Source organism: Oncorhynchus masou, chromosome 29 (genome assembly GCF_036934945.1).
Source record: "Oncorhynchus masou masou isolate Uvic2021 chromosome 29, UVic_Omas_1.1, whole genome shotgun sequence".
NCBI classification, from domain to species: domain Eukaryota; kingdom Metazoa; phylum Chordata; class Actinopteri; order Salmoniformes; family Salmonidae; genus Oncorhynchus; species Oncorhynchus masou.
Window position 1 is genome coordinate 90914684 of NC_088240.1, and position 25000 is coordinate 90939683.

At 50.2% G+C, this 25000-nt stretch overlaps 1 protein-coding gene across 1 annotated transcript in view; it reads left to right on the forward strand.

The window, feature by feature from the left end:
- The window catches only part of LOC135519836 (intermembrane lipid transfer protein VPS13B), a 764993-nt gene that overhangs the window by 660536 nt on the left and 79457 nt on the right, over positions 1–25000 (forward strand). The window contains 1 exon segment of the mRNA XM_064945043.1: positions 20299–20454. Within this exon segment, the coding sequence (XP_064801115.1) occupies positions 20299–20454 (156 nt within the window).

Consider the following 25000-nt stretch of genomic DNA (forward strand, 5'->3'; position numbering starts at 1 on the left):
CACACATGCACACACACTTACATACACACACTTAAACGCACACACACACACGCACACTTACACAAACACACACACACACTCACTTAAACACACATGCACACACACTTACACACACACTCACTCACACACACACTTACACACACACACACACACTTACACAAGCACACACACACACACTTAAACACAAACACACACTCACACACTTAAACACACACACACTCAAACACACACACTTACACACACATAAATACACAAACACAGACACACTTAGACACGCACACAAACACACTTAAACACCCCCCCCAGAGAGTGTGGCCCATCCAACAGCTGTCGTAACCCAGTAGATCAGTGGGTCTCTGGGCTCCAGGGATGAATTAGCTGAGACAAGTTGCCCTCCACCACGATACACCAGAGATGGCTGTGTGTGTTTGTGTGTGTGTGTGTGTGTGTGTGTGTGTGTGTGTGTGTGTGTGTGTGTGTGTGTGTGTGTGTGTGTGTGTGTGTGTGTGTGTGTGTGTGTGTGTGTGTGTGTGTGTGCTCGGTGTGTGTGTGTGTGTGTGTGTGTGTGTGCGGTCAGACATTCCTGGTCGTTTCCACATGAAGGCGAATCCTTAAAGACGCCGTCCAGTAGAATGATTGACGTAGAAACCCCATAATATGGGCTGTCCTCCGGTATCATAGCAACATGACGTCACAATTCGACCACTGGCGAAGCAGTCCTAATATGGCCTTTTATTGAAGGACCTCTCACACACAGTCACATATACTGTCTATGTAAAAGTACCGCTTCAAATCAGCTGATTCGACTGTTTCAGCCAGTCCCGTTGCTGACAGGTGTATAAGCACACAGCCGTGCAATCTCCATAGACAAACGTTGGCAGTCGAATGGGCCTCAGTGAAGAGCTCAGTGATTTTCAACGTGGCATCGTCGTAGGATGCTACCTTTTGCTACCTCTAAGATGCTAGAGGTGTCCCCCCCTCCCGGGTCAACTGCCCCCCCTTCCCGGGTCAACTGCCCACCCCCCTCCCAGGTCAACTGCCCACCCCCCTCCCGGGTCAACTGCCCACCCTTCCCAGGTCAACTGCCCCCCCCCCTCCCAGGTCAACTGCCCCCCCCCCTCCCGGGTCAACTGCCCCCCCTCCCAGGTCAACTGCCCCCCCTCCCAGGTCAACTGCCCACTCCCCTCCCGGGTCAACTGCCCCCCTTCCCAGGTCAACTGCCCCCCTTCCCGGGTCAACTGCCCCCCCTCCCGGGTCAACTGCCCACCCCCTCCCGGGTCAACTGCCCACCCCCTCCCGGGTCAACTGCCCACCCCCTCCCGGGTCAACTGCCCACCCCCTCCCGGGTCAACTGCCCCCCCTCCCGGGTCAACTGCCCACCCCCTCCTGGGTCAACTGCCCCCCCTCCCGGGTCAACTGCCCACCCCCTCCCGGGTCAACTGCCCACCCCCTCCCGGGTCAACTGCCCCCCCTCCCAGGTCAACTGCCCCCCCCCTCCCGGGTCAACTGCCCACCCCCTCCTGGGTCAACTGCCCCCCCCCCTCCCAGGTCAACTGCCCACCCCCTCCCCGGGTCAACTGCCCCCCCTCCTGGGTCAACTGCCCCCCTTCCCGGGTCAACTGCCCCCCCCCTCCCGGGTCAACTGCCCACCCCCTCCCGGGTCAACTGCCCACCCCCTCCCGGGTCAACTGCCCACCCCCTCCCGGGTCAACTGCCCCCCGCTGTAAACGCTGTACGTTGGTGAGATATGACCCAGTGGGTTTAGTGTCTGACTTGATTCTCTGGGTCGTGTCACATCCTGTCTGGTCAGTAGCAGGACGACACGTCTGTCTGTTACCTCATAAACACAACAAATATCTGAAAATCTCCGTTATTTTTAGCCGTGGGGTTTTTTAAACCCCGTAATAATTCTGTCAACACACTTGTTTGGTTGGCAGAGTAACTGCAACACCACCACACTGTAAATACTTCAACACCTGCACAGCGAGCCCAGCGCCGTCCATTAAGCACTTCATCTCTGGAAGGTTGGAGGACGCTGTGTGTGTGTGTGTGTGTGTGTGTGTGTGTGTGTGTGTGTGTGTGTGTGTGTGTGTGTGTGTGTGTGTGTGTGTGTGTGTGTGTGTGTGGACGTGTGGACGTGTGGACGTGTGGGTGTGTTTGTGGACGTGTGTGTGCGTGTGTGCGTGCTGGTAGGTGTGTGTGATGTGAACAGGGTTCTAGCCAAAGGACTTCTGCACCTGTGGGGCCATAGAGAGAACAGATAGATGCTGGCCCCACCACCATAGAGAGAACAGATAGATGCTGGCCCCACCATAGAGAGAACAGATAGATGCTGGCCCCACCACCATAGAGAGAACAGATAGATGCTGGCCCCACCACCATAGAGAGAACAGATAGATGCTGGCCCCACCACCATAGAGAGAACAGATAGATGCTGGCCCCACCACCATAGAGAGAACAGATAGATGCTGGCCCCACCACCATAGAGAGAACAGATAGATGCTGGCCCCACCACCATAGAGAGAACAAATAGATGCTGGCCCCACCACCATAGAGAGAACAGATAGATGCTGGCCCCACCATAGATAGAACAGATAGATGCTGGCCCCACCATAGATAGAACAGATAGATGCTGGCCCCACCACCATAGAGAGAACATATAGATGCTGGCCCCCACCACCATAGAGAGAACATATAGATGCTGGCCACCACCACCATAGAGAGAACAGATAGATGCTGGCCCCACCACCATAGATAGAACAGATAGATGCTGGCCCCTCCACCATAGAGAGAACAGATAGATGCTGGCCCCACCATAGAGAGAACAGATAGATGCTGGCCCCACCACCATAGATAGAACAGATAGATGCTGGCCCCACCACCATAGAGAGAACAGATAGATGCTGGCCCCACCACCATAGAGAGAACAGATAGATGCTGGCCCCACCACCATAGAGAGAACAGATAGATGCTGGCCCCACCATAGAGAGAACAGATAGATGCTGGCCCCACCATAGAGAGAACAGATAGATGCTGGCCCCACCACCATAGAGAGAACAGATAGATGCTGGCCCCACCACCATAGAGAGAACAGATAGATGCTGGCCCCACCATCATAGAGATAACAGATAGATGCTGGCCCCACCACCATAGAGAGAACAGATAGATGCTGGCCCCACCATAGAGAGAACAGATAGATGCTGGCCCCACCATAGAGAGAACAGATAGATGCTGGCCCCACCACCATAGAGAGAACAGATAGATGCTGGCCCCACCATAGAGAGAACAGATAGATGCTGGCCCCACCACCATAGAGAGAACAGATAGATGCTGGCCCCACCACCATAGAGAGAACAGATAGATGCTGGCCCCACCATAGAGAGAACAGATAGATGCTGGCCTCACCATAGAGAGAACAGATAGATGCTGGCCCCACCACCATAGAGAGAACAGATAGATGCTGGCCCCACCACCATAGAGAGAACAGATAGATGCTGGCCCCACCACCATAGAGAGAACAGATAGATGCTGGCCTCACCATAGAGAGAACAGATAGATGCTGGCCTCACCATAGAGAGAACAGATAGATGCTGGCCCCACCACCATAGAGAGAACAGATAGATGCTGGCCCCACCATAGAGAGAACAGATAGATGCTGGCCCCACCACCATAGATAGAACAGATAGATGCTGGCCCCACCATAGAGAGAACAGATAGATGCTGGCCCAACCACCATAGATAGAACAGATAGATGCTGGCCCCATCTTAGATAGAACATATAGATGCTGGCCCCACCACCATAGAGAGAACAGATAGATGCTGGCCCCACCACCATAGATAGAACAGATAGATGCTGGCCCCACCACCATAGAGAGAACAGATAGATGCTGGCCCCACCACCATAGATAGAACAGATAGATGCTGGCCCCACCACCATAGATAGAACAGATAGATGCTGGCCCCACCACCATAGAGAGAACAGATAGATGCTGGCCCCACCACCATAGAGAGAACAGATAGATGCTGGCCCCACCACCATAGATAGAACAGATAGATGCTGGCCCCACCACCATAGAGAGAACAGATAGATGCTGGCCCCACCACCATAGAGAGAACAGATAGATGCTGGCTCCACCACCATAGAGAGAACAGATAGATGCTGGCCTCACCATAGATAGAACAGATAGATGCTGGCCCCACCATCATAGAGAGAACAGATAGATACTGGCCCCACCACCATAGAGAGAACAGATAGATGCTGGCCCCACCATAGAGAGAACAGATAGATGCTGGCCCCACCACCATAGAGAGAACAGATAGATGCTGGCCCCACCATAGAGAGAACAGATAGATGCTGGCCCCACCACCATAGAGAGAACAGATAGATGCTGGCCCCACCATAGAGATAACAGATAGATGCTGGCCCCACCACCATAGAGAGAACAGATAGATGCTGGCCTCACCATAGAGAGAACAGATAGATGCTGGCCCCACCACCATAGAGAGAACAGATAGATGCTGGCCCCACCACCATAGAGAGAACAGATAGATGCTGGCCCCACCACCATAGAGAGAACAGATAGATGCTGGCCCCACCATAGAGAGAACAGATAGATGCTGGCCCCACCATAGATAGAACAGATAGATGCTGGCCCCACCACCATAGAGAGAACATATAGATGCTGGCCCCCACCACCATAGAGAGAACATATAGATGCTGGCCACCACCACCATAGAGAGAACAGATAGATGCTGGCCCCACCACCATAGATAGAACAGATAGATGCTGGCCCCTCCACCATAGAGAGAACAGATAGATGCTGGCCCCACCATAGAGAGAACAGATAGATGCTGGCCCCACCACCATAGATAGAACAGATAGATGCTGGCCCCACCACCATAGAGAGAACAGATAGATGCTGGCCCCACCACCATAGAGAGAACAGATAGATGCTGGCCTCACCATAGAGAGAACAGATAGATGCTGGCCTCACCATAGAGAGAACAGATAGATGCTGGCCCCACCACCATAGAGAGAACAGATAGATGCTGGCCCCACCACCATAGAGAGAACAGATAGATGCTGGCCCCACCACCATAGAGAGAACAGATAGATGCTGGCCCCACCACCATAGAGAGAACAGATAGATGTTGGCCCCACCACCATAGAGAGAACAGATAGATGCTGGCCCCACCACCATAGAGAGAACAGATAGATGCTGGCCCCACCACCATAGAGAGAACAGATAGATGCTGGCCCCACCACCATAGAGAGAACAGATAGATGCTGGCCCCACCACCATAGAGAGAACAGATAGATGCTGGCCCCACCACCATAGAGAGAACAGATAGATGCTGGCCCCACCACCATAGATAGAACAGATAGATGCTGGCCCCACCATAGAGAGAACAGATAGATGCTGGCCCCACCACCATAGAGAGAACAGATAGATGCTGGCCCCACCATAGAGAGAACAGATAGATGCTGGCCCCACCACCATAGAGAGAACAGATAGATGCTGGCCTCACCATAGAGAGAACAGATATATGCTGGCCCCACCACCATAGATAGAACAGATAGATGCTGGCCCCACCACCATAGAGAGAACAGATATATGCTGGCCCCACCACCATAGAGAGAACAGATAGATGCTGGCCCCACCACCATAGATAGAACAGATAGATGCTGGCCCAAACCACCATAGAGAGAACAGATAGATGCTGGCCCAAACCACCATAGAGAGAACAGATAGATGCTGGCCCCACCACCATAGATAGAACAGATAGATGCTGGCCCCACCACCATAGAGAGAACAGATAGATGCTGGCCCCACCACCATAGATAGAACATATAGATGCTGGCCTCACCATAGAGAGAACAGATAGATGCTGGCCCCACCACCATAGAGAGAACAGATAGATGCTGGCCCCACCACCATAGAGAGAACAGATAGATGCTGGCCTCACCATAGAGAGAACAGATAGATGCTGGCCCCACCACCATAGAGAGAACAGATAGATGCTGGCCCCACCATAGAGAGAACAGATAGATGCTGGCCCCACCACCATAGAGAGAACAGATAGATGCTGGCCTCACCACCATAGAGATAACAGATAGATGCTGGCCTCACCATAGAGAGAACAGATAGATGCTGGCCCCACCACCATAGATAGAACAGATAGATGCTGGCCCCACCATAGAGAGAACAGATAGATGCTGGCCCCACCACCATAGATAGAACAGATAGATGCTGGCCTCACCATAGAGAGAACAGATAGATGCTGGCCCCACCACCATAGAGAGAACAGATAGATGCTGGCCCCACCACCATAGAGAGAACAGATAGATGCTGGCCCCACCATAGTGAGAACAGATAGTTGCTGGCCCCACCACCATAGAGAGAACAGATAGATGCTGGCCCCACCACCATAGAGAGAACAGATAGATGCTGGCCTCACCATAGAGAGAACAGATAGATGCTGGCCCCACCACCATAGATAGAACAGATAGATGCTGGCCCCACCATAGAGAGAACAGATAGATGCTGGCCCCACCACCATAGATAGAACAGATAGATGCTGGCCCCACCACCATAGAGAGAACAGATAGATGCTGGCCCCACCACCATAGAGAGAACAGATATATGCTGGCCCCACCACCATAGATAGAACAGATAGATGCTGGCCCCACCACCATAGAGAGAACAGATAGATGCTGGCCCCACCACCATAGATAGAACAGATAGATGCTGGCCCCACCATAGAGAGAACAGATAGATGCTGGCCCCACCACCATTGAGAGAACATATAGATGCTGGCCTCACCACCATAGAGAGAACAGATAGATGCTGGCCCCACCACCATAGATAGAACAGATAGATGCTGGCCCCACCACCATAGAGAGAACAGATAGATGCTGGCCCCACCACCATAGAGAGAACAGATAGATGCTGGCCCCACCACCATAGAGAGAACAGATAGATGCTGGCCCCCACCACCATAGATAGAACAGATAGATGCTGGCCCCACCACCATAGAGAGAACAGATAGATGCTGGCCCCACCACCATAGAGAGAACAGATAGAGGGATATATGGCTGCTGTCATGCTGGCCTCAACAATGCTATGTAGGGGGTGGGGGGGGGGGTCACAGCCAGTCAGACGTGTGGTCAGGGTGGGGGGCTGGGGGGGGGGGGGGTGACAGCCAGTCAGACGTGTGGTCAGGGTGGGGGGGGTGACAGCCAGTCAGACTTGTGGATGGAGGGGGGGGTGACAGTGGTGCCTCTCTCTCTCTCTGTCCCTCTTCATTTCACCTAGGGTTGCATGGCGGCCATGACAGAGGGCCCTGACTCACATCCTACTGTGGTTTGTCTCCCCACCACTCAGACTGTGTGTTTGAGTGTGTGTGTGTGTGTGTGTGTGTGTGTGTGTGTGTGTGTGTGTGTGTGTGTGTGTGTGTGTGTGTGTGTGTGTGTGTGTGTGTGTGTGTGTATATACACCACCACTCAGACAGTGTGTGCGTGTGTGCGTGTGCGTGTGTGTGTGTGTGTGTGTGTGTGTGTGTGTGTGTGTGTGTGTGTGTGTGTGTGTGTGTGTGTGTGTGTGTATATACACCACCACTCAGACAGTGTGTGTGTGTGTGTGTGTGTGTGTGTGTGTGTGTGTGTGTATATACACCACCACTCAGACAGTGTGTGCGTGTGTGCGTGTGCGTGTGTGTGTGTGTGTGTGTGTGTGTGTGTGTGTGTGTGTGTGTGTGTGTGTGTGTGTGTGTGTATATACACCACCACTCAGACAGTGTGTGTGTGTGTGTGTGTGTGTGTGTGTGTGTGTGTGTGTATATACACCACCACTCAGACAGTGTGTGCGTGTGCGTGTGTGTGTGTGTGTGAGTGTGTGTGTGTGTGTGTGTGTGTGTATACACCACCACTCAGACTGTGTGTGTGTGTGTGTGTGTGTGTGTGTGTGTGTGTGTGTGTGTGTGTGTGTACACACCACCACCCAGACTGTGTGTATTTTTGCTGGCTCCCGTTGTCCACAGACACTTGCGGCCCTCTGGCTTGGAAGCTCTCTGTCTGGAATGCCATGGTAACGCAGGAGAACTATGGGACAATGCTGGTCCTGTCTCTATTGTTCTCCTGCAGACCCACAACACATCCCCTCAATGAGGCCTGTCTGTAGTCTGGACCTCCTTCCTCCCGCTCCAGAACACTGCATTACACTTGCAAATGTGGCCGTTGATGTCGGGTTGCCTTGTTTTGTAGAGACTGAGTTCACTACCCTACATACCTCCTGGGATAGAGACTGACTGGTCCACTACCCTACATACCTCCTGGGATAGAGACTGACTGGTTCACTACCCTACATACTTCCTGGGATAGAGACTGACTGGTTCACTACCCTACATACCTCCTGGGTTCACTACCCTACATACCTCCTGGAATAGAGACTGAGACTGAGTTCACTACCCTACATACCTCCTGGGATAGAGACTGACTGGTCCACTACCCTACATACCTCCTGGGATAGAGACTGAGACTGGTTCACTACCCTACATACCTCCTGGGTCCACTACCCTACATACCTCCTGGGATAGAGACTGACTGGTTCACTACCCTACATACCTCCTGGGATAGAGACTGACTGGTTCACTACCCTACATACCTCCTGGGTTCACTACCCTACATACCTCCTGGGATAGAGACTGACTGGTCCACTACCCTACATACCTCCTGGGATAGAGACTGAGACTGGTTCACTACCCTACATACCTCCTGGGTCCACTACCCTACATACCTCCTGGGATAGAGACTGACTGGTTCACTACCCTACATACCTCCTGGGATAGAGACTGACTGGTTCACTACCCTACATACCTCCTGGGTTCACTACCCTACATACCTCCTGGGATAGAGACTGACTGGTCCACTACCCTACATACCTCCTGGGATAGAGACTGAGACTGGTTCACTACCCTACATACCTCCTGGGATAGAGACTGACTGGTTCACTACCCTACATACCTCCTGGGTTCACTACCCTACATACCTCCTGGGATAGAGACTGACTGGTCCACTACCCTACATACCTCCTGGGATAGAGACTGACTGGGTTCACTACCCTACATACCTCCTGGGATAGAGACTGACTGGTTCTCTACCCTACATACCTCCTGGGATAGAGACTGACTGGGTTCACTACCCTACATACCTCCTGGGATAGAGACTGACTGGTTCTCTACCCTACATACCTCCTGGGATAGAGACTGACTGGGTTCACTACCCTACATACCTCCTGGGATAAAGACTGACTGGTTCACTACCCTACATACCTCCTGGGATAGAGACTGAGACTGGTTCACTACCCTACATACCTCCTGGGATAGAGACTGACTGGTTCACTACCCTACATACCTCCTGGGATAGAGACTGACTGGTTCACTACCCTACATACCTCCTGGGATAGAGACTGAGACTGGTTCACTACCCTACATACCTCCTGGGTTCACTACCCTACATACCTCCTGGGTTCACTACCCTACATACCTCCTGGGATAGAGACTGACTGGTTCACTACCCTACATACCTCCTGGGATAGAGACTGACTGGTTCACTACCCTACATACCTCCTGGGATAGAGACTGACTGGTTCACTACCCTACATACCTCCTGGGATAGAGACTGACTGGTTCACTACCCTACATACCTCCTGGGATAGAGACTGACTGGTTCACTACCCTACATACCTCCTGGGATAGAGACTGACTGGTTCACTACCCTACATACCTCCTGGGATAGATACTGACTGGTTCACTACCCTACATACCTCCTGGGATAGAGACTGACTGGTTCACTACCCTACATACCTCCTGGGATAGAGACTGACTGGTTCACTACCCTACATACCTCCTGGGTTCACTACCCTACATACCTCCTGGGTTCACTACCCTACATACCTCCTGGGATAGAGACTGACTGGTTCACTACCCTACATACCTCCTGGGATAGAGACTGACTGGTTCACTACCCTACATACCTCCTGGGATAGAGACTGACTGGTTCACTACCCTACATACCTCCTGGGATAGAGACTGACTGGTTCACTACCCTACATACCTCCTGGGATAGAGACTGAGACTGGTTCACTACCCTACATACCTCCTGGGATAGAGACTGACTGGTTCACTACCCTACATACCTCCTCCCTATTCCCTACATACAGTGCCTTGCGAAAGTATTCGGCCCCCTTGAACTTTGCCACCTTTTGACACATTTCAGGCTTCAAACATAAAGATATAAAACTGTATTTTTTTGTGAGGAATCAACAACAAGTGGGACACAATCATGAAGTGGAACGACATTTATTGGATATTTCAAACTTTTTTAACAAATCAAAAACTGAAAAATTGGGCGTGCAAAATTATTCAGCCCCTTTACTTTCATTGCAACTGTCAACTCTTTCAGGAGAAGAGAGAGGACAGTAGACTAGTGATGACAGTGGTCCTCTCAGGACAAGAGAGAGGACAGTAGACTAGTGATTCCAGTGGTCCTCTGCCTCTTCCTCTCAGGGGGGGGGGGGTGGTGCTGTGTGGGCTCGTGCCTGGAAGTGAGGAATCCATCATATTTTACATGAGGAGTTATATTCCCTCAGTGTGTTTTACCAGGAAACGTTGTTGTGATATATTAATGGGAACGGCCCTATGACGTAGCAGAGTGGTAGACGTTACACACACAGCCCAGCGGGGGTTGTGTTAATTGACTCACAGCAGGGTAATTTACAGCAATGGGTGGTGGTGTTGCTTCACAGCGGTCTGAAACGCTGGGCCACAGCTGTGTGCTTGTGTTTTTTTTTTTTGTCTGTCTGTAATCCCCATGGAAACAGACTGATCCTCTATGGCCGCCATTTACCTCCACAAAAACAGGAAACCCGGAGCGAGAGAGTCTTGATAGGTGTGTTAATGATTTGTGACATGGGGGATCACCAGAGGTATTGATTTTCATCTGGTGACAGTGGTGAGGGGGGCGGAGGGGGTGCGATGTCCTCATCCTGGCCACGCTGTTGTCTTAACCTTTAAAGAGCTTTGTAATGTGAGCGACAGGCAGATGTTGCTTGTTACAGTCGTTCTCAGCTCTACGTTGTACCTCTTTCACGTTGTTTCTCCCCGATGCTGAAGGAACGTTTTGATTCTCTTGTTACTCGGCGTTCAACAATGTCTTTGACTTGTGAAATGTGTCAACTGTTTCAGTCACAACAAGACCAGTCAGTCACAACAAGACCAGTCAGTCTATAAACTGTTAAATATGTCAACTATTTCAGTCACAACAAGACCAGTCAGTCACAACAAGACCAGTCAGTCTATAAACTGTTAAATATGTCAACTGTTTCAGTCACAACAAGACCAGTCAGTCACAACAAGACCAGTCACAACGAGACCAGTCAGTCACAACAAGACCAGTCAGTCACAACGAGACCAGTCAGTCACAACGAGACCAGTCAGTCACAACGAGACCAGTCAGTCACAACAAGACCAGTCAGTCACAACGAGACCAGTCAGTCACAACGAGACCAGTCAGTCACAACAAGACCAGTCAGTCACAACGAGACCAGTCAGTCACAACAAGACCAGTCAGTCACAACGAGACCAGTCAGTCACAACGAGACCAGTCAGTCACAACGAGACCAGTCAGTCACAACAAGACCAGTCAGTCACAACAAGACCAGTCAGTCACAACAAGACCAGTCAGTCTATAAACTGTTAAATATGTCAACTGTTTCAGTCACAACAAGACCAGTCAGTCACAACAAGACCAGTCAGTCACAACGAGACCAGTCAGTCACAACGAGACCAGTCAGTCACAACGAGACCAGTCAGTCACAACGAGACCAGTCAGTCACAACGAGACCAGTCAGTCACAACGAGACCAGTCAGTCACAACGAGACCAGTCAGTCACAACGAGACCAGTCAGTCACAACGAGACCAGTCAGTCACAACGAGACCAGTCAGTCTATAAACTGTTAAATATATCAACTGTTTCAGTCACAACAAGACCAGTCAGTCACAACAAGACCAGTCAGTCACAACGAGACCAGTCAGTCACAACAAGACCAGTCAGTCACAACGAGACCAGTCAGTCACAACGAGACCAGCCAGTCACAACAAGACCAGTCAGTCACAACGAGACCAGTCAGTCACAACGAGACCAGTCAGTCACAACGAGACCAGTCAGTCACAACGAGACCAGTCAGTCACAACGAGACCAGTCAGTCACAACGAGACCAGTCAGTCACAACGAGACCAGTCAGTCACAACGAGACCAGTCAGTCACAACAAGACCAGTCAGTCACAACAAGACCAGTCAGTCACAACAAGACCAGTCAGTCACAACGAGACCAGCCAGTCACAACAAGACCAGTCAGTCACAACAAGACCAGTCAGTCACAACGAGACCAGTCAGTCACAACAAGACCAGTCAGTCACAACGAGACCAGTCAGTCTATAAACTGTTAAATATGTCAACTGTTTCAGTCACAACGAGACCAGTCAGTCACAACAAGACCAGTCAGTCACAACAAGACCAGTCAGTCACAACAAGACCAGTCAGTCACAACGAGACCAGTCAGTCACAACGAGACCAGTCAGTCACAACGAGACCAGTCAGTCTATAAACTGTTAAATATGTCAACTGTTTCAGTCACAACAAGACCAGTCAGTCTATAAACTGTTAAATATGTCAACTGTTTCAGTCACAACGAGACCAGTCAGTCACAACAAGACCAGTCAGTCACAACGAGACCAGTCAGTCACAACAAGACCAGTCAGTCACAACGAGACCAGTCAGTCACAACGAGACCTGTCAGTCACAACAAGACCAGTCAGTCACAACGAGACCAGTCAGTCACAACGAGACCAGTCAGTCACAACGAGACCAGTCAGTCACAACGAGACCAGTCAGTCACAACGAGACCAGTCAGTCACAACAAGACCAGTCAGTCACAACGAGACCAGTCAGTCACAACAAGACCAGTCAGTCACAACGAGACCAGCCAGTCACAACGAGACCAGCCAGTCACAACGAGACCAGTCAGTCACAACGAGACCAGTCAGTCACAACGAGACCAGTCAGTCACAACAAGACCAGTCAGTCACAACGAGACCAGTCAGTCACAACGAGACCAGTCAGTCACAACGAGACCAGTCAGTCACAACGAGACCAGTCAGTCACAACGAGACCAGTCAGTCACAACGAGACCAGTCAGTCACAACAAGACCAGTCAGTCACAACAAGACCAGTCAGTCACAACGAGACCAGTCAGTCACAACAAGACCAGTCAGTCACAACGAGACCAGTCAGTCTATAAACTGTTAAATTCAGACAGAAATGTCCCTGTTCCTGTGACTCTTGTTGTTTTTCTGCTATGAGTCTATAACATGAAGAGAACCAGTCTAATGTCCAGGGTCAGAACTGTTCTGGTACTACCCAGCTTCCACCAGCCGAGTCAGGCTTCCCTCTCCCTCTGTGTGTCTTAGTGTCTGTCTCATTATGTACTGCAGGCTTCCCTCTCTCTCTGTGTGTCTTAGTGTCTGTCTCACTATGTACTGCAGGCTTCCCTCTCTCTCTGTTTGTCTTAGTGTCTCTCATTCTGTACTGCAGGCTTCCCTCTCTCTGTGTGTCTTAGTGTCTGTCTCACTATGTACTGCAGGCTTCCCTCTCTCTCTGTTTGTCTTAGTGTCTGTCTCACTATGTACTGCAGGCTTCCCTCTCTCTGTTTGTCTTAGTGTCTGTCTCACTATGTACTGTAGGCTTCCCTCTCTCTCTGTGTGTCCTAGTGTCTGTCTCATCCTGTACTGCAGGCTTCCCTCTCTCTCTGTTTGTCTTAGTGTCTGTCTCACTATGTACTGTAGGCTTCCCTCTCCCTCTGTTTGTCTTAGTGTCTGTCTCATTATGTACTGCAGGCTTCCCTCTCCCTCTGTTTGTCTTAGTGTCTGTCTCATTATGTACTGCAGGCTTCCCTCTCTCTCTGTTTGTCTTAGTGTCTGTCTCACTATGTACTGTAGGCTTCCCTCTCCCTCTGTTTGTCTTAGTGTCTGTCTCATTATGTACTGCAGGCTTCCCTCTCTCTCTGTTTGTCTTAGTGTCTCTCATTCTGTACTGCAGGCTTCCCTCTCTCTCTGTTTGTCTTAGTGTCTGTCTCACTATGTACTGCAGGCTTCCCTCTCTCTGTTTGTCTTAGTGTCTGTCTCACTATGTACTGTAGGCTTCCCTCTCTCTCTGTGTGTCCTAGTGTCTGTCTCATCCTGTACTGCAGGCTTCCCTCTCTCTCTGTCTTAGTGTCTGTCTCACTATGTACTGTAGGCTTCCCTCTCCCTCTGTTTGTCTTAGTGTCTGTCTCACTATGTACTGCAGGCTTCCCTCTCTCTCTGTTTGTCTTAGTGTCTCTCATTCTGTACTGCAGGCTTCCTTCTCTCTCTGTTTGTCTTAGTGTCTGTCTCATTCTGTACTGTAGGCTTCCCTCTCTCTCTGTTTGTCTTAGTGTCTGTCTCACTATGTACTGCAGGCTTCCCTCTCTCTCTGTTTGTCTTAGTGTCTGTCTCATTCTGTACTGCAGGCTTCCCTCTCTCTCTGTTTGTCTTAGTGTCTGTCTCATTCTGTACTGCAGGCTTCCCTCTCTCTCTGTTTGTCTTAGTGTCTGTCTCATTCTGTACTGCAGGCTTCCCTCTCTCTGTCTTAGTGTCTGTCTCATTCTGTACTGCAGGCTTCCCTCTCTCTGTCTTAGTGTCTGTCTCATTCTGTACTGCAGGCTTCCCTCTCCCTCTCTCTGTCTTAGTGCCTGTCTCACTATGTACTGCAGGCTTCCCTCTCTCTCTGTTTGTCTTAGTGTTTGTCTCATTCTGTACTGCAGGCTTCCCTCTCTCTGTCTTAGTGTCTGTCTCATTCTGTCCTGCAGGCTTCCCTCTCCCTCTCTCTGTCTTAGTGTCTGTCTCATTCTGTACTGCAGGCTTCCCCAACTGGTGACCTGTGATTTTTATTTGGCCTCCAGAGTTTTCTGAGCAAAACAAAAAATACCAACTTGTGAATGTAGTTGATGATCTCTGTGTTAATGGACCAGCTGGGTTTTGTGTTGGTTCTGGGTTCCTCCTCGGTTCTGTTCTGTTCTGCTCCGTTCTGTTCTGTTCAGCTGAGACATTGAGGCATATGTCTCTCTGGAATGACTTGGCTGTGTTTCTTAGTGAACTTCTCCTCGGGGTGAAACAGAACAGAAAAACAGGGCCAAGAGGACATGTTGTACATTCTATCAGGTGGCGTTGCTCTGTTCCACTCACTGCTGTTCCCTAGTATCTGGCAGACCAGGCCAGACCAGACCAGACCAGGCCAGACCAGACCAGACTAGACCAGGGTAGACCAGACCAGACTAGGCCAGGCCAGACCAGACCAGGCCAGACCAGACCAGACTAGACCAGGCCAGACCAGACCAGGTCAGACCAGACTAGACCAGGCCAGACCAGACCAGGTCAGACCAGACTAGACCAGACCAGACTAGACCAGACTAGACTAGACTAGACCAGACCAGACCAGACCAGACTAGACTAGACTAGACTAGACCAGACCAGACTAGACCAGACTAGGCTAGACCAGACCAGACTAGACTAGACCAGACTAGACCAGACCAGACCAGGCCAGACTAGACTAGACTAGACTAGACCAGACCAGACTAGACCAGACCAGACCAGGCCAGACTAGACCAGACCAGACCAGGCCAGACCAGACTAGACCAGGGTAGACCAGGCCAGGCTAGAACAGACCAGACCAGGCCAGACCAGATCAGACCAGACTAGACCAGACCAGACTAGACCAGACCAGACCAGACTAGGCTAGACCAGACCAGACTAGACCAGACTAGGCTAGACCAGACCAGACTAGACTAGACCAGACCAGACTAGGCCAGACCAGACCAGGCCAGACTAGACCAGACCAGACCAGGCCAGACCAGACCAGACCAGACCAGGCACAAACCAGACCAGGGTAGACCAGACCAGACCAGACCAGGGTAGACCAGGCCAGGCTAGAACAGACCAGACCAGGCCAGACCAGACCAGACTAGACCAGACCAGACTAGACCAGACCAGACCAGGCTAGGCTAGACCAGACCAGACCAGACTAGACCAGACCAGGGTAGACCAGACCAGACTAGACCAGACTAGACCAGACCAGGCCAGACCAGACTAGACTAGACCAGGGTAGACCAGGCCAGACCAGACTAGGCCAGACCAGACCAGACCAGGGTAGACCAGGCCAGGCTAGAACAGACCAGACCAGACCAGACTAGACCAGACCAGACTAGGCTAGACCAGGCCAGACCAGACCAGGCTAGACCAGGGTAGACCAGGCCAGGCTAGAACAGACCAGACCAGGCCAGACCAGACCAGACCAGACCAGGCTAGGCCAGACCAGGCCAGACCAGACTAGACCAGACCAGACCAGACTAGACTAGACCAGACCAGGGTAGACCAGGCCAGACCAGACCAGACCAGACTAGACCAGGGTAGACCAGGCCAGGCTAGAACAGACCAGACCAGACTAGACCAGACCAGACTAGGCTAGACCAGGCCAGACCAGACCAGGCTAGACCAGGGTAGACCAGGCCAGGCTAGAACAAACCAGACCAGGCCAGACCAGACTAGACCAGACTAGGCTAGACCAGGCCAGACCAGACCAGACCAGACCAGACTAGACCAGACCAGACTAGACCAGGCTAGACTAGACCAGACCGGGCGAGACCAGGCCAGACCAGACCAGGGTAGACCAGGCCAGGCTAGAACAGACCAGACCAGGCCAGACCAGACCAGACTAGACCAGACCAGACTAGGCCAGACCAGGCCAGACCAGACCAGACCAGACTAGACCAGACCAGACTAGACCAGGCTAGACTAGACCAGACCGGGCGAGACCAGGCCAGACCAGACCAGGCTAGACCAGGCTAGTGCATCCCAAATAACACCCTATTCCCCCACATCACGACTGATTTGTCAACAGTAGTGCACTATATAGGGCCCTGGTCTAAAGTAGTGCACTATATAGGGAATAGGGTCCTGGTCTAAAGTAGTGCACTATGTAGGGAATAGGGCCCTGGTCTAAAGTAGTGCACTATATAGGGAATAGGGCCCTGTTCTAAAGTAGTGCAATATATAGGGTCCTGGTCTAAAGTAGTGCACTATATAGGGCCTTGGTCTAAAGTAGTGCACTATATAGGGCCCTGGTCTAAAGTAGTGCACTATATAGGGCCCTGGTCTAAATTAGTGCACTATATAGGGCCCTGGTCTAAATTAGTGCACTATATAGGGCCCTGGTCTAAAGTAGTGCTCTATATAGGGAATAGGGCCCTGGTCTAAAGTAGTGCTCTATATAGGGAATAGGGCCCTGGTCTAAAGTAGTGCACTATATAGGACCCTGGTCTAATGTAGTGCACTATATAGGGCCCTGGTCTAAAGTAGTGCACTATATAGTGCCCTGGTCTAAAGTAGTGCACTATATAGGGAATAGGGCCCTGGTCTAAAGTAGTGCTCTATATAGGGAATAGGGCCCTGGTCTAAAGTAGTGCACTATATAGGGAATAGGGCCCTGGTCTAAAGTAGTGCTCTATATAGGGAATAGGGCCCTGGTCTAAAGTAGTGTACTATATAGGGAATAGGGTCCTGGTCTAAAGTAGTGCACTATATAGGGAATAGGGCCCTGGTCTAAAGTAGTGTACTATATAGGGAATAGGGCCCTGGTCTAAAGTAGTGTACTATATAGGGAATAGGGCCCTGGTCTAAAGTAGTGCACTATATAGGGAGTAGGGTCCTGGTCTAAAGTAGTGCACTATATAGGGAGTAGGGTCCTGGTCTAAAGTAGTGCTCTATATAGGGAATAGGGCACTGGTCTAAAGTAGTGCTCTATATAGGGCCCTGGTCTAAAGTAGTGCTCTATATAGGGAATAGGGCCCTGGTCTAAAGTAGTGCACTATATAGGGAATAGGGCACTGGTCTAAAGTAGTGCACTATATAGGGAATAGGGCCCTGGTCTAAAGTAGTGCACTATATAGGGCCCTGGTCTAAAGTAGTGCTCTATATAGGGAATAGGGCCCTGGTCTATAGTAGTGCTCTACTAAAGGAATAGGGTGCCATTTGGGACCCACCCTTCATTCAGACCCGTGTTGTTTTCCTTGGTGTCCAGAACAGCGGTTTGTCACTGTGTTTAGCTGCTTGGATTGACACTGAACTCAACTAAGAGAGTCCGCGGCCATTTGAAGTCTGAGGGGAGGGAGACGTTATTGTGTCTGTTTCCTAAAGGTCACGGCCAACCACAGGCATGATAAACACGGACCGGGGGAGGAGGGGGCCAAGGGGGGAGGAAGGGAGGGGCTGTTGAAATAACAAACTCTCCTCTCCACAGATGGGCCTCTCCTGAGGTGTGTGTGTGTCGAGGCTCTCTCCTCTCCTCCCCTCTCTCCTCTCCATCAGCCTTCTCTCTCCGCTCATCTCCTCTCCTCACCTCTCCTCTGCTCTCCTCTCCTCTCTCCTCTCCTCACCTCTCCTCTGCTCTCCTCTCCTCTCTCCTCTCCTCCAGCCTTCTCTCTCCGCTCATCTCCTCACCTCTCCTCTCCTCAACCCCTCCCATTTCTCCTCTCCTTCAGCCCTATCTCTCCTCTCCTGTCCCCTCCTGTCCTCTCCTCTCTTCTCCTCTCCTCTCTTTCAGCCCTATCTCTCCTGTCCTCTCCTCCCCTCTCCCCTCCTCTCCTCTCCTTCAGCCCTATCTCTCCTCTCCTGTCCTCTCCTGTCCTGTCCTCTCCTCTCCCCTCTCCCCTCCTCTCCTCTCATTCAGCCCTATCTCTCCTCTCCTGTCCTCTCCTGTCCTGTCCTCTCCTCTCCCCTCTCCCCTCCTCTCCTCTCATTCAGCCCTATCTCTCCTCTCCTGTCCTCTCCTCTCCTCTCCCCTCTCCCCTCCTCTCCTCTCCTTCAGCCCTATCTCTCCTCTCCTGTCCTCTCCTGTCCTGTCCTCTCCTCTCCCCTCTCCCCTCCTCTCCTCTCATTCAGCCCTATCTCTCCTCTCCTGTCCTCTCCTGTCCTGTCCTCTCCTCTCCCCTCTCCCCTCCTCTCCTCTCCTTCAGCCCTATCTCTCCTCTCCTGTCCTCTCCTGTCCTGTCCTCTCCTCTCCCCTCTCCCCTCCTCTCCTCTCCTTCAGCCCTATCTCTCCTGTCCTCTCCTCTCTTCTCCTCTCCTCTCTTTCAGCCCTATCTCTCCTCTCCTCTCCTTCAGCCCTATCTCTCCTCTCCTCCTCACCTCTCCTCCTCACCTCTCCTCTCCTCTGCTCTCCTCTCCTCTGCTCTCCTCTCCTCTCCTCCTCTCCTCTCCTGTCCTCTCCTCTCCTCTGCTCTCCTCTCCTCTCCTCCTCTCCTGATGTTTGCCACTTTTTCCTGGGAGTAATTCCTCAACGCCGCCCGGTCGGTCTATAAGGGATCTGAGAAATGATGTCATTTCCATGTAGAAGGCCGACTCGGCCGAGCGACGAGGATGATGATCTGGGAGTAACTGAATTGAGGCTTTGATTAGTGTTGTTATTGTAATGGGATCTCTGTTCAGACGAGAGGCAGTGTGGAGTTCACACAGGATCAAAGCGTGTGTGTGTGTGTGTGTGTGTGTGTGTGTGTGTGTGTGTGTGTGTGTGTGTGTGTGTGTGTGTGTGTGTGTGTGTGTGTGTGTGTGTGTGTGTGTGTGTGTGTGTGTGTGTGTGTGTGTGTGTGTGTGTGTGTGTGTCCGGGTGTGTGTGTGTCCGGGTGTGTGTGTGTGATTACTGTATGATACTGTGATTACTGTATGTTAATGTTTGTCTCTCTCCTCCTCTCTCCCCCCTCCTCTCCACCCTCTCCTCCACCCCCTCTCCTCCCCCCTCCTCTCCACCCTCTCCTCCCCCCTCCTCTCCACCCTCTCCTCCCCCTCCTCTCCACCCTCTCCTCCTCCCCCTCTTCTCTCCTCCTCTCTCCCCCTCTCCTCCTCTCCACCGTCTCCCCTCTCCTCCTCTCCACCCTCTCCTCCTCCCCCTCTTCTCTCCTCCTCCCCCTCTTCTCTCCTCCTCTCCCTCCTCTCTCCTCCTCCCCACTCCTCTCCCCCCTATCCTCCTCCCCCTCTTCTCTCCTCCTCTCTCTCCTCCTCCCCCCTCCTCTCCACCCTCTCCTCCCCACTCCTCTCCTCCCCCTCCTCCCTCCTCTCTCCTCCTCTCCCTCCTCTCCCTCCTCTCTCCTCCTCCCCCTCCTCTCCTCCAGCTCCTTCATATCTGTATAGAGGGCTGGGGTAACTGGCGTTGGTCTGAGGCCTTCAGTGTGGACAACGTGGGGACTCTGTTGAGGACTATTCAATATAAAGGACGGACTGCCTCGCTCATCATCAAGGTGTTGCAGCTCAACGGTGTCCAGAAACAGGTACCGTATTCAATTCAATAAATCTTTATTGTTCCCAAAAGGCAACTCATGTGCAACCCATCCTCCTGTCGTGCCATTCTGTTTGTCATGTCCTCAGTTTGCTGTGTTAGTTTAAACCCCTCTAACTGACTAACTACCTAACTAACTAGCAGGTGAACACTAGTCTAAATCAAATCCAATTTTTATTTGTCACATACACATGGTTAGCAGATGTTAATGCGAGTGTAGCGAAATGCTTGTGCTTCTAGTTCCGACAATGAGTTTACTGTGTTAGTTTAAACCCCTCTAACTAACTACCTAACTAACTAGCAGCTGAATACTAGTCTGCACCTTCACTATCAGCTGCTGTGTGAGTTTAAACCCCTCTAACTAACTAACTACCTAACTAACTAGCAGGTGAACACTAGTCTACACCTCCACTATCAGTTTACTGTGTTAGTTCAAACCCCTCTAACTAACTAACTAGCAGCTGAACACTAACCTACACCTCCACTATCGGTTTGATCCATACTGGTATTTTTTTTTTTTTTTTACCTTTATTTAACCAGGCAAGTCAATTAAGAACAAATTCTTATTTTCAATGACTACCGGGGAACAGTGGGTTAACTGCCTTGTTCAGGGGCAGAATGACAGATTTGTACCTTGTCAGCTCGGGGGTTTGAACTCGCAACTTTCCGGTTACTAGTCCAACGCTCTAACCACTAGGCTACCCTTCGCCCCCAATTCAGTAACTCTTTATGGGTGCAGAAACAGGTCCTGGACATCACAGGAAGCGGTCTGAGCTCGCTACCCATCACTTCCTGTTGTGACTGGGTCCATTTAACTCTTCAGTCACCACTCATTCACTAGCAGCTGAATGACACACCTTTACCTTATAAAGAGACAGGTGAATGACACACCTTTACCTTATCAGAGACAGCTGAATGACACACCTTTACCTTATCAGGGACAGCTGAATGACACACCTTTACCTTATCAGAGACAGCTGAATGACACACCTTTACCTTATCAAGAGACAGCTGAATGACACACCTTTACCTTATCAGAGACAGCTGAATGACACACCTTTACCTTATCAGAGACAGCTGAATGACACACCTTTACCTTATCAGAGACAGCTGAATGACACACCTTTACCTTATCAGAGACAGCTGAATGACACACCTTTACCTTATCAGAGACAGCTGAATGACACACCTTTACCTTATCAGAGACAGCTGAATGACACACCTTTACCTTATCAGGGACAGCTGAATGACACACCTTTACCTTATCAAGAGACAGCTGAATGACACACCTTTACCTTATCAGGGACAGCTGAATGACACACCTTTACCTTATCAGGGACAGCTGAATGACACACCTTTACCTTATCAAGAGACAGCTGAATGACACACCTTATCAGAGACAGCTGAATTACACACCTTTACATTATCAGAGACAGCTGAATGACACACCTTTACCTTATCAGAGACAGCTGAATGACACACCTTTACCTTATCAGAGACAGCTGAATGACACACCTTTACCTTATCAGAGACAGCTGAATGACACACCTTTACCTTATCAGAGACAGCTGAATGACACACCTTTACCTTATCAGAGACAGCTGAATGACACACCTTTACCTTATCAAGGGACAGCTGAATGACACACCTTATCAGAGACAGCTGAATGACACACCTTTACCTTATCAAGGGACAGCTGAATGACACACCTTTACCTTATCAGATACAGCTGAATGACACACCTTTACCTTATCAAGAGACAGATGAATGACACACCTTTACCTTATCAGAGACAGCTGAATGACACACCTTTACCTTATCAGAGACAGCTGAATGACACACCTTTACCTTATCAGAGACAGCTGAATGACACACCTTTACCTTATCAGAGACAGCTGAATGACACACCTTTACCTTATCAAGAGACAGCTGAATGACACACCTTTGCCTATAAATGACCCCATTTAATCTGGAGTTAACCCTTAACCTCTGATGACCTTCTACTGTGTGTGTGATGCTTGATGGTTCGAGAACTACATCCTGTTTCCTATTGCAGTCTGTAGTTACAGCGGGAACACTAGTCTGAGAACTACATCCTGTTTCCTATTGCAGTCTGTAGTTACAGCGGGAACACTAGTCTGAGAACTACATCCTGTTTCCTATTGCAGTCTGTAGTTACAGCGGGAACACTAGTCTGAGAACTACATCCTGTTTCCTATTGCAGTCTGTAGTTACAGCGGGAACACTAGTCTGAGAACTACATCCTGTTTCCTATTGCAGTCTGTAGTTACAGCGGGAACACTAGTCTGAGAACTACATCCTGTTTCCTATTGCAGTCTGTAGTTACAGCGGGAACACTAGTCTGAGAACTACATCCTGTTTCCTATTACAGTCTGTAGTTACAGCGGGAACACTAGTCTGAGAACTACATCCTGTTTCCTATTACAGTCTGTAGTTACAGCGGGAACACTAGTCTGAGAACTACATCCTGTTTCCTATTGCAGTCTGTAGTTACAGCGGGAACACTAGTCTGAGAACTACATCCTGTTTCCTATTACAGTCTGTAGTTACAGCGGGAACACTAGTCTGAGAACTACATCCTGTTTCCTATTGCAGTCTGTAGTTACAGCGGGAACACTAGTCTGAGAACTACATCCTGTTTCCTATTACAGTCTGTAGTTACAGCGGGAACACTAGTCTGAGAACTACATCCTGTTTCCTATTACAGTCTGTAGTTACAGCGGGAACACTAGTCTGAGAACTACATCCTGTTTCATATTACAGTCTGTAGTTACAGCGGGAACACTAGTCTGAGAACTACATCCTGTTTCCTATTGCAGTCTGTAGTTACAGCGGGAACACTAGTCTGAGAACTACATCCTGTTTCCTATTGCAGTCTGTAGTTACAGCGGGAACACTAGTCTGAGAACTACATCCTGTTTCCTATTGCAGTCTGTAGTTACAGCGGGAACACTAGTCTGAGAACTACATCCTGTTTCCTATTGCAGTCTGTAGTTACAGCGGGAACACTAGTCTGAGAACTACATCCTGTTTCATATTGCAGTCTGTAGTTACAGCGGGAACACTAGTCTGAGAACTACATCCTGTTTCCTATTGCAGTCTGTAGTTACAGCGGGAACACTAGTCTGAGAACTACATCCTGTTTCCTATTACAGTCTGTAGTTACAGCGGGAACACTAGTCTGAGAACTACATCCTGTTTCCTATTACAGTCTGTAGTTACAGCGGGAACACTAGTCTGAGAACTACATCCTGTTTCCTATTACAGTCTGTAGTTACAGCGGGAACACTAGTCTGAGAACTACATCCTGTTTCCTATTACAGTCTGTAGTTACAGCGGGAACACTAGTCTGAGAACTACATCCTGTTTCCTATTGCAGTCTGTAGTTACAGCGGGAACACTAGTCTGAGAACTACATCCTGTTTCCTATTGCAGTCTGTAGTTACAGCGGGAACACTAGTCTGAGAACTACATCCTGTTTCCTATTGCAGTCTGTAGTTACAGCGGGAACACTAGTCTGAGAACTACATCCTGTTTCCTATTGCAGTCTGTAGTTACAGCGGGAACACTAGTCTGAGAACTACATCCTGTTTCCTATTGCAGTCTGTAGTTACAGCGGGAACACTAGTCTGAGAACTACATCCTGTTTCCTATTGCAGTCTGTAGTTACAGCGGGAACACTAGTCTGAGAACTACATCCTGTTTCCTATTGCAGTCTGTAGTTACAGCGGGAACACTAGTCTGAGAACTACATCCTGTTTCATATTGCAGTCTGTAGTTACAGCGGGAACACTAGTCTGAGAACTACATCCTGTTTCATATTGCAGTCTGTAGTTACAGCGGGAACACTAGTCTGAGAACTACATCCTGTTTCCTATTGCAGTCTGTAGTTACAGCGGGAACACTAGTCTGAGAACTACATCCTGTTTCCTATTGCAGTCTGTAGTTACAGCGGGAACACTAGTCTGAGAACTACATCCTGTTTCCTATTGCAGTCTGTAGTTACAGCGGGAACACTAGTCTGAGAACTACATCCTGTTTCCTATTGCAGTCTGTAGTTACAGCGGGAACACTAGTCTGAGAACTACATCCTGTTTCCTATTGCAGTCTGTAGTTACAGCGGGAACACTAGTCTGAGAACTACATCCTGTTTCCTATTGCAGTCTGTAGTTACAGCGGGAACACTAGTCTGAGAACTACATCCTGTTTCCTATTGCAGTCTGTAGTTACAGCGGGAACACTAGTCTGAGAACTACATCCTGTTTCATATTGCAGTCTGTAGTTACAGCGGGAACACTAGTCTGAGAACTACATCCTGTTTCCTATTGCAGTCTGTAGTTACAGCGGGAACACTAGTCTGAGAACTACATCCTGTTTCCTATCCAGTTAGTGGAGTCGTCACCACAGACAGACAGGAAGTGATCCAGTTAGTGGAGTCGTCACCACAGACAGACAGGAAGTGATCCAGTTAGTGGAGTCGTCACCACAGACAGACAGGAAGTGATCCAGGTAGTGGA